Genomic DNA, 10,885 nt, shown 5'->3' on the forward strand with positions numbered 1-10,885 from the left:
TGTCCCTGGCTGTAGGGAGGGCTCCGAGCAGGGCCCAGCAATGGCACCAGAGGAACGGGCAGGGACTGAGCCCAGGAAGCTCCACCTCGACATGAGGCAGAACTTTCCTGGGCAGGGACTGAGCCCTGAACAGAGGCCGTGGAGTCTCCCTCACTGGGACTATTCCAGAGTTGTCTGGACACAACCCATGTGTGTCTGGGACCCACTGTGGTCCCTCCCAACCTGACCCATTCTGGGGTTCTGGGAGGCAGGACCTGAGGTGGCCAAGGAACAGCTTGTCTGCACCAGTCCAGGGAGCCCTGACAGGGCATTCCTGCCATCAAAGTCACAAAAACAGAAGAGGAAACCCTTGGATTTCTCTCCACCTACTGTACCAGGTGTTTCTGAGGCCCAGGCCACCTGAGGAAATGTCAGGAATGTTTTACTCCTTCCCAGTTTCCCAGCACAGCAGGAATGTGGCTACTTAGCTGCTGACAACCTTGCCAGTAGCACTTTCTGAGTACCACAGAAAGCTGAAATTTCCCCAGAATTCTAATAATTTAGTACCTCACTGCCATGGAAACAGGTACATCTGTTCCCTTATACCCTCCCTGCCTCCCATCTCCACACCAGCTCTGGTGCTCTGGGAAGCAAACAAGCCTCTAAAGTATTTGGGGTTTTGGCACTTGTTTTGTTTTCCCTAGCAGCTGGATGAGCTGAACTTGTTCACAAACAAGACAAATGAATCACCAGGGCTGAAGGCAGGTGAGCAGCAGTGAACTGTTACACCAGCCCAGATATCCCAAATACAGACTCCTGCTTCACCAACACCAGTAAAACAAAGCTGATTTCACCTGCTTCAGGGTCAGAACAACCAAAAATCCAAACAAAATCAACCAAAATCCACTCAGCAGTGGCCAAATTCCACCCTCTAACAATGAAGATCTAAATTATGCCTGGTGAGGATGATCATGCATGGAAACAGTCAGCAGCTCTGCTTTAAAAAAAAAAAAAGCCTTTAATTAAAGTTTTTTTTGACATCATGAGTAAAACAGAATATAATCCCAACTGCATTGAGGACTAAAGAAAAACAGACCCATATTGAAGGAAGGCTTCCAGAACAATGACTGAGGCAGGAGGAGATCAAAGGATTTGCCACTGTTGTAACTTCCTCAAAAAACATCTCTGAACAGAATGTTCGTTTATTTATTTATGAGAAGCCCACCAATGACAGGGACATGTAGGCTGTGGGGGGGGAAAAAAAAAACCAACAATTTATATTTTTGGCTCAGTGTGCTGGTCATGCTTTCCATAAAATTCGAGTTTTTTTATAACTTAAACCATCAGAAGATGCTGCTGAAGAAACAAGTCTGTTAGGAATGTCCCAGAAGAGTTCAAGTCATCAATGGGGTTCAAAAAAAGGACAAAACTCAAAGATCTGCTGACTTTGCTGACTAGCACACTCCCTTCAGCACTGCAGCTGGCACTTGGCTCCATTTCAAACACTGACAGTGCAAAAGCAGCTCCAAAGAAGCAAAGAAAAGCCAAAATATGGCTTCATAAAACAACAGACAAAACAATTAGCAAGAAAACTTCCTCTGCATAGTAGGATCTGACTGCCTGCTTCCCAGCCTCAACTTCCTACAGGCCTCAGCACCTCCACTTCTGAATTGCAATTTTTGAGTTATTTTAGTTTTAAATCCAACAGTATTTAGTAGTGCCTCTAAAACTGGAGGGGAACAGTTACAGCCAGGAAGGGCAGTTATGTGAATCTCTAATTACAGTTAGGTCAGTACTGGCAATTCCAGATTTCAGTTACTTCTTTCCCTTTTAACTCTCTCCATCATAACTGGCTTCTGGACTATTGTTTTGATCACACTTGAACCAGTGTGAGTATGAAAATTAAACAGCATCAAATATAATAACACTTGTACAAGAATAAAGTTGCAGAACATTAACAATAAGATAACAAAAGTATTTTGTTCTTTACAACAGAAAAAATGGGATCTGCAGGAGGGATCTCTGTGAATAGATGTGAAAGGGAGCCCACAGCCTTGGCATCCATGAAAGATCCTTGGCTTTGGCAGTGGAGAATAACTTGTTTCTTTCCTCTTTGTCCCAGGCAGGGGATGGCATATGAGAGGGAAAGAATGTCTGGCTGGTTACACTGGTGAAGATGGGTGTGCCAACAATGCAATTCCAGAAACAGCCCAAATTCCAGCAACATGCTTCAATCTACAGAACAGTGGTGGTGCTGAGGGAAGCTTCAACCTTGCAGCTGACAGCCAGCTGAGAATACAGACTCATTTTTCACTTGTTTCCTCCATGGGATGTGCATCTTTTCCATTAAAGGCTTCAGATTCTCATTTTCAGATCAGACCATCAGTCATCTTTGTTTTCCAACACTACCAGTATTCACACTCCAAACCGTGTAAATGCAAGTTAGAAAGTAAGAAATGTTCCAATTCCTGCAAGAAGTGCTGCAAGTGCTAGAAAATCATATTTGAGAAAAGAACAATTAAAAAATGTTACATTCTGGGGGTGTATGTAACTAAAACTTCTCAGAACTCACAGCACCGCTGCCCAAAGCGGTTCCACTCCAAACCTTCGGGAAACTTTACCTAACACAGGAGAACATCACCCCAGTTCCCATTCCCACTCCACCACGTGTCCATGGCTCTGATCTACTCTGCAACAGGGCTTTTAAACATCTGCAGGATTGTCTTTTGCTTGTTCTTAGGCAGTGAACAAATATCATTTGTGTCACTGGTATTAACCACACAATTCAAAACCTTTCCTTCCTTCATGCTGGGGGATTTCACCCGGACCCTGGCAGGGGACTGCCAGTTTTCATTGCAGGAACCTTTCCTAGTTTTGTGGTGATTGGTTTCAGCCTGTGGTTTTGACCCCTTGGAGTCTTTTGCCACCTTGGAACTTGCCTTCCTGACAGAGGAGTCCTTCACAGACCGAGGAGGTTTGGTGCGGAGCAGGTACTCGTCCGGAGAGCCCTTCTGCCTGTTCAGTGTCCTCTCCTCCTTGTCCAGCTCCTTCTGCAGCTGCAGAGCCAGGAGCCTGTCCTGCTCCTCCTGCCTGCGCCTTTCGTAGAACTCCTGCTCAAAGGCTCGTTGTGCCTGCAAGTTAAAATCATTCAGCTGCTCTCCTTGCTCTTCTACACTTTCTGAAAAGGTTCTCCTCCTCTTATCAAACACGCCCAAGTCAATCATGCCATCAGCTGGGGCCTCCAGTAGCTTCCTCTTGGGAGTCTCCTTAGAGTTCTGTGGCCTCTCTGGTGTCTCTTCATCTAAGTGTCCAGCCTCCTTCCCCGGATCACCCAACGCAGTCCGGCTGTCAGACATCACACAATTCATTCTTAACTGACCAGAAGTACAAGTGCCATCAGAATTTTCAAGGTTCACCCTTTGAACAGGTGTTAAATTGCCACTGTCTGACTCAATTCCATCATCATCTCCTTTGGATCTAAGAACAACTGTCCTAGACCCTTCCCCTTCCGTGGTTCCATGAAGTGCATCTGGAACTCCATCTTCTAAACCATTTGGTCCTGATGTTTCTTCCTGCTTGCCACTGGTAGTTTCAGCTGAAGCTGAGGCACTGAAATAGTTCATGCACGATTCCAAAAATGAATCCTTAGCAGCAGATTCTTTGTTTACACTGGTCAGCTGTGGAGACAGGGTTGGCATTTCCTCTTGCTCATCCTGCAGTGCAGAACTGCTGCCTTCATTGCTGTTGGTCTCCTGAAGAAAAGGGAGACACCACTAATGAAGTAAATTTATCAAAAGCCCATGGGTGTGAATAAATACCAAACTCACTTCTCATAGCTGCATTGCCCCTGAGTGCTCTGGGATAGCAACTCAGATACTCTTCTTTTTAAAAAATACCTGTTTAGGAATAATGAAAATACTTAAAGTGACTGCAGAAGCCCAGCTAAAGGACTGAAACCACAACTGTAGCATTTTCCTCTTATCAGTGACCCAGACCAACTGTGCAAGCCTGCTCTTCTTTGGAGGTTAATGATCAAACCAACAGCCATGGAACGATGTAAATCAGGGTGCACCCTCTTCCACTGGACTCCAGAACTGGGAATCATGAATACTGAAGGTAGCTTAAAAAGGGCAGTATAACCTGCCCAGTGCTGATGTGCAAGGGGAATAGAGGACTGGAATCCTACAGGCAAGGGGAAAATCCCACAGTTACAAACTCTGAGATTTATAACAAAATTACTCTGCTTACCACAGAGACAGAGCTGCTCCTGCCTCTTCCTGTGGTACTGGAGTAGGATGCTGAGCCCAACACACCATAATTCTTTGGAGACAGATACCTTAAAAATTAAAAAAAAAAGATACCCTTTTAAACATTTTGTCCCTGAACTGTCAGTCCTTTGCATCATTCATGATCTTCAGGTTCATCCTGACAAACAAAGAACAAGAAGGCATTTCCCTTCTCCTCCTGTGAGGAAGTGTTTTCAACTTCAACACTTCTTTGGGGAAGCTGGCCTACAGCATTCCAAAGAAGCAAGTGGGGCAGAGGGACACTGAAACAGGCCAGTAATGAGAGAAACACTTGGTGAATCCCTTACTTCTGAATGTCTCCAGAGTTGCTTGGTTTGTTCTTTGCCCTGCTCAGGTTCAGTGGGGATGTCTGAAGGGAGAGGCTGTGTGCTGGTGACGGGCTGCCAGGCACGTGTCCCTCGGGATCCTCGTTCTTCCACACAAGTAAAAACAGCATTAAGTAAAACAAAACACAACACAAACTGCAGAAACCTCAGGAAACTACTTTAGTTTTACTTCTGTCCAAAGAATTCCAGAACTGTAACAGATGGTTACTGAGAAAGAAATATTAATCTAACACTGAGGGACAGGAGGCTTTGCTCAAATAAGTACACAAGTTTCATCACTGGGTAGCAAAAATTTAACTATGCAAAACAAATTAATAAAACAAAAAAAACCCCTCCAAAAGGTAAGGTACATTTTCACTGTATGTTCCTTTCTACCAGTACAGGTTACAGATACTAATTTCTTCCAAAGAAGGATTTTTTTAAATCATGAGGAAAAGGAAGCATACAGCAGAAAATCAGTGTTTTAAAATTTTTCACAATGAAAATATGCAGCACACATAGTGGATTACAAGTGTGTATTACACAGCTTTACTCTCCCACTGGCTTTTCAAAAATTAATGGTCAATCAAGGCTTTAAAGTACTGGGGGGTAACAACAGCTTTCAACTACAACTAAAATAAATTTAAATTATTCCAAATTTTAACATTTGCTCTGAGAATTCCAAGTTACTTGCACTACACTGACATTTGCTGCTGTCCCACTGCATCCTGACTCACCAGACTGTTACTGAGTTGCCAGGCCAGCTCCTCATCTTGCTTCAGCTGCTTCTCCATCTCCTTCCTTCTCTCTTCTGCCAACCTTTGCTCCTCCTCCTCCTCTGCCAGCAGCCGCTGGATGTACTCCTCACTCGCCTTGTTCTCCTCCTGTTCGTGCGCTCGCCTTTCTGCCTCCACCTAACCAGATGTTTGAGAAAATCCACCTGGTTACTACTGCAGGGCCACACTTCACACCAGAACCTCTGAGATGGCACTCCTTAAACATGAACCATCCACTGCTCATAAAGCACTGCAGTATTTCATTGCACAAGTCTCAAAAATGTAAGAATCATGTGGATACTGGGTGTATGGCCTCAGGATTGACCACAGTGACGAACCTGATTTCTCTCAGATTATACCATTAACATTGCTCACCTGCAACGTTAAACTCCATTCCTCACCTGTTCAAAGTGTTAATAACAAAAACTAAGATCTCCAGAAACATGGATCTACAGAGAAACTGGGATTAGAATTCTTTCCAAGGCTGAATGCCAGCTATCCCACAGCATTTGCTCAGCCTGGTTTTACCATTACATCTCCCAAAGACAGCACATCTCTCTTCTAGAAGAGTGCTGCTTTGGGTTAAGCTCTCTGCAAAACCCAAAGCAGCTGGCCAGGAGTTTTAAATCTGCTTTCCTTACAGAAGACATGCTGAGAGATCAGTTACCAGTAACTCCATGAGGAGAGCAAAGAACTTCAAGAATAGAGCTTTCCTTGGAAATACCCCCTGGTCCTCTGCTTCACTTGCTCCTGTAATCCACCAGCAAGGGGCTCTCAGGGAAAGGCACATTCCCATATATTTCCCAACTCTAAATCTTAATGCTACTGTGCCTCAGTTGGAAGAAGTATCCTTAAACTGAGAATTCTTTAATCCTTATTCATTTTCAAATGAGCACAAGTAACAGAGTGAACAGAGAAGAAAGAACATGCTGTGTGTTCATTACTGAAGGTTATCTAATTGTGGTCTCTTACTTGGAGGGAAATCAAGAAGACAAATATAAAACCAAAGCCCAAACAGTTTCAAATTTCTACATTTGGTACTTTTATGTACATTGACTGAGAGATGAGGTAGGAGGTATAGATCAAGAAAACTTGAGAAATGTCACTTCAAATACAAAGAAATCTCTTCCATCAATTTAACTCATGATTCAGGAGTGACCAGTATGTCCTTGCAGCTGCAGTGCCCTTTTAAGTATTTTTATTATTAAATAAAACTACAGCTGTTTATGGGAACAATTCAAATAACTGGGTATGAAGCATTCATGCCTTTTAAATGTATTTTCAGACTTACCTTACTAATCTCTGCTTCATATTCCTGCCTCAGCTCCCCAGGCTTGCTCAGCTGGTGCTGTGGCTTGGGGGGACAGACTAAACAAGAGGAAGGAGAGAAAAAAACCCAAAGTCAACAAACAAAAGTCATGACAGTCAACAAGCATGGATTTTAACAATAACAAAGGATTTTTAACTCCATACCCTGTCCTGGGAATGATTTGACTCAAATCGAGTGCTGTGATTAAAAAAAAAAAGGAAGGAATAAAGTAAAAAAATAGCAAGGAATAAAGTTGACACAGTAGAAAAGCAAGGTGTTACAGAGTGGCAGGAACAGCCTCCCTTGCCCAAGCACTGTATACAAAGCAAATACAGTGGAACAAGTTACCCAGAGAAGCAGTGGCTGCCCCACCCCTGGAAGTGTCCAAGGCTAGGCTGGATGGAGCCTGGAGCATCCTGCTCTAGTGGAAGGCATCCCTACCCATGGCAGGGAGGTGGAATGGGATGATCTTTAAGGTCCCTCCCAAGCCAAACCATTCCCTCATTCATTTTCTATTGATACACTGACCATAATTTATGTCTTTGACTCTTTTTCATTAAAAAGACCTCAGAACACTGCAAGTGGAACAAGTTGTCCTACAGCCAACCTACCAAAATGCCCCCAAGGGCACTTGCAACATCATAAACCCCAAAATCTTTCTTCAAAAAGTTAATCAGATTTCACTTCCTTCTCTCTGACACCACAATTTTCAGCTCACAGATTCTTTCATTGACCAAACCCCTGAATATCAACCAAGTTAATTAACACCTAAAAATCTTTTAACTACTTCACTTGCTTAATAGTGATAAAAAACCACACCCACAGACTCAAACACTCTGCTTGCAGATGCTACAGCTGCAAAAGAGCAATGAACAAGGCCAGGCAGCCACACACCAATACCCCACACCAAAGGCATGAACAAACACTCACTGAAATGACCAGACAATGTAATTTTTATCCTCTGCACTACAAATGAAAGAAGGCATTGCCCACCTCTTCCCTGTGCCTTTTGCAGGGGAGAGTTCTGTCTCTGCCAGCAGTAACACACCTGCCTACCCACAGCTCCTTATTTCCCACTCACAGCAATTCCTGTGGCAAAGCAGACACATCCCAGGACAAAGTGACATTTCACTTACTTTCCTCATCCAAATCCTGTCCGTTAATCCTCCGCTCGCACTCCTCTGGGTAATTCTTCTGAATCTTCTCCCAGAGCTCCCAGTTGACAAGAGTATTTCTGCGGGTATTGTACCGTGCCCAGGAGGAGACTCGACGTCTGCAAAAGGGGCAGCAAAGACTGGCCTTTTCCACCGTCATCTGGAAGCAGGAATTGCAGAGGGTATGGCTGCACGGCAGCGTGACAGGCTCCACAAAGATCTCCATGCAAATTTGGCACAGGCAGTCGGACAAGGAAAGCGGGGCCTTGGATCTCGCCGACATGCTGACTTGAGGCAGAGGAGCAACGCTAGGATGACATCAGGGCCTGAAAGCAAAAAGAAACACTCATGTTCCTCATGGGAAGTGAAATAAAGGAAAATACAAAATGTTTTACAGGTACTTTAAGAAAACATTAGCAGATTTAGCAGCCTGCTTAAGTGATTGCTTTTGCTTAGGGCTTGAAAGACTCCTGAGGAATAAGCAGATCTTTACAGAAGCCACGGAAAAACTGTAGAGGTTTCCCTACCGCAGTTTCCTGTGGGCTGTAACAGGTGTTTTGGGATAGCAAGGAGGTGACAAGGAGAGAGGGGAAATGAAGGTGAGACTTCTTCCAGCCACCTCTGTTACTCCCCTCTTCTCCCCCCTCTCCCTGTCTGTGATGATATGCTGGATACATTATTCCAGTTACCTTAACCTTCCATTCCCTCATTTTTCAGTATATGTGCTTTCAGTATATGTCCTTTGAGAGCTGCTTCTGGCACAAGCTTGATTCCAGCACATTCTGAAGGTGAAATACATCAGAGCAGAGCAGCTTCTTCCTCATTCATTTGCTCGCTTAAGCTAGGACTATAAAGCTAAAATTCTTTTTTTCTTAAGGTAAATGAAGAATTAAGACTCCAGCACCTTCTTGTATGACTTGAAACTGGGAGGCTCATCTGTCTCCTCACGATTTTTCCACTTGGCCCAGCAATACTGTGGGAGAGAAAACAAAAGACACATACAGCAAAAGAAGAAACCCACTGATTTTTAAGTCACAAGCTTCTTAAACAGGCAGCTTCAGCGACAGGAGGCCCGCGAAAGAAAAGCTGCCGTTCCTCACAGAGAACTCGCCATGGAGACAAATACACGTTAAGGCGGGTTTTATTATTTCCGCTATTTTTATTGACAAAATAATAACCCCCAGGAGCCGGCGCCCAGCGGAAAGGGGGCCCCAGGTGCCCCCCAGCCCTGTCACCGGAGGTGAAGGAAGGTCCCCGAGCAGCCCCGGCACCCACCGCTCCGCAGGCCGCCCCGCCGCGGCTCCCGCAATGGCGGCTCCGCTCCGCCCTCACGGAGGGGCCGTTCCCGCCGCGCGGCTCCGGGCTCCGCCTCCTCCTGCTTTTTCTCCTCCTTCTCCTCCTCTGCTGTCTCCTCCTCCTCCCTGACCCTCTCCGCCGAGCCTGCTGGGAGACAGAGCCGGCGGCCCTCAGGGGAGAGGCGGGCGGGGCTGTGGCGGTGGGACGGGCGGGAATGGCTCCCCGCTGCCGCAGAGCAGCGTTGGGCGGGATGATGGAATAAATCCTTCCCTGTGAGGTGCTGAGGCCGGCCGGGCTCGGAGCCGGGTTTGGGGCTCGGAGCCGGGTTTGGGCCCTGGCCCTGCTCACCTGGCCGCCGGTGCCCAGGGCACATCGCGCCTCAGGTCCTGCTGCAGCATCGCGGCCTGCCGGTCAAAGTCGTGCTCCAGGGTCTGCAGGCTGGAGTCCAGCTGGGCGAAGCGAGCCTCCAGCCCCTGCAGCCTGCTCTCGACTCTGCAAAACGACAGTCAGCCAAGTTCCTAAGCGTTTGGGGCTTTCTGTCGTGACACTGCACTGTGAGCAGCTCCTCACCCCCTTCTGGGGGTCCTCCCAACATCTCTGAGAACACCCCTAAAATTCAAGGTTTATTGTCACGGTTTTTTTGCCACATCTTTTTGGCCGTTTCCTGATGCAGAGATCTTAAAATCTGCAAATTCTCAAAATCCCAAAATTAGTATACCTTCACCTCTCAACCATATACATTATAGGTGTTTCTCTAACACATTTTGAGGCGATTTATGCTTTTATTTCTAATGTCATGGTCTTTTGAACCATTATCATTTAACATTGAGCAGAACTTCTCGTTACTCCTCTGGTTAAAGCTTATGCAAATAATAAGTCACCTGCAGTGGTTTTTTTTTAATAGGACTGTCCTTCCATGGAACAACTGGGATAAAAACTACTTCATAGCTCGTGTTTATTAACTGCTTTTCCATTATTTGATATCTGTTGTGTTTTTCCTATTTAAAATTGTAAATTATAAAGATGAGGTTTTGAGCCACTCCACTTTTGCTGAAGAAAACTGCCTGGTTTAGAAGAACTTGTTGTGTTGAGAGGAGAATGCAAATATTTATTTTTGTACCCATTTCTCTCTTTCCTGGAGATACAGGGTGTGCTGGTCTTCTGTCACTGTGTGTGGTTTTAGTAAAGACAGTTTTCTCCACATTTTCCTCAGTTACCTGATTGACATCAAGGCATGTTCTTGAGAATCCTGAGGACCTGAAAGCTAATGTAAATAATTCAATGTTCCTTCCATAATACAGAACAGCTATCTCAGTACTATGTACTCAATAGTGATTTATTAACAGAACATCACCTACTCCTTAGAGATTTTTTTGTGATTTTTCTTTTTGTTTTACTGGCAGAACTTCAGGCTATATCAGCTAACAACAACTACGCTATCAGCAAATATTATTACCTACATATTTTTCTTTATCTTACCTTTTCTCATTCCTAGTTTGCTCCACTCCTTCTGTTATTATTATTAGTGTATTGTTTTAATGTTCAGATAATTGAGTTCTGAATTGTGACCTACCTGTGTTAAGCATTTTATTCATGTTTGTGGCCCAATTTCGTGTATCTTTGGATGAACCATTTTTAAGGACAAAAATACACAGTAGCTGGCGATGACATTAAAAAATAAACAGCCAAAACAAAACCCTTCAACATTTTTCCATTCTATGCCACGGTATTTTAATGCCTGTTGTTATGAGACAACCAA

General features: G+C 44.8%; 1 protein-coding gene across 1 annotated transcript; it reads right to left on the minus strand.

Moving 5' to 3' along the window:
- Positions 1-974: 974 nt before the first annotated feature.
- On the minus strand, positions 975-9,172 carry LOC117001035 (E3 ubiquitin-protein ligase RNF168-like). Its single transcript, XM_033069192.2, has 8 exons — positions 9,106-9,172; positions 8,735-8,803; positions 7,813-8,156; positions 6,659-6,735; positions 5,329-5,505; positions 4,574-4,698; positions 4,228-4,315; positions 975-3,731 (listed from the first exon to the last, which is right to left on the minus strand). The coding sequence occupies exons 3-8, from the start codon at positions 8,111-8,113 to the stop codon at positions 2,664-2,666; spliced, it is 1,836 nt and encodes a 611-aa protein (XP_032925083.1). The 5' UTR covers positions 8,114-8,156; positions 8,735-8,803; positions 9,106-9,172; the 3' UTR covers positions 975-2,663.
- Between the last annotated feature and the right edge of the window lie 1,713 nt (positions 9,173-10,885).

This window comes from Catharus ustulatus, chromosome 10 (assembly GCF_009819885.2).
Source record: "Catharus ustulatus isolate bCatUst1 chromosome 10, bCatUst1.pri.v2, whole genome shotgun sequence".
Taxonomy (NCBI): Eukaryota; Metazoa; Chordata; class Aves; order Passeriformes; family Turdidae; genus Catharus; species Catharus ustulatus.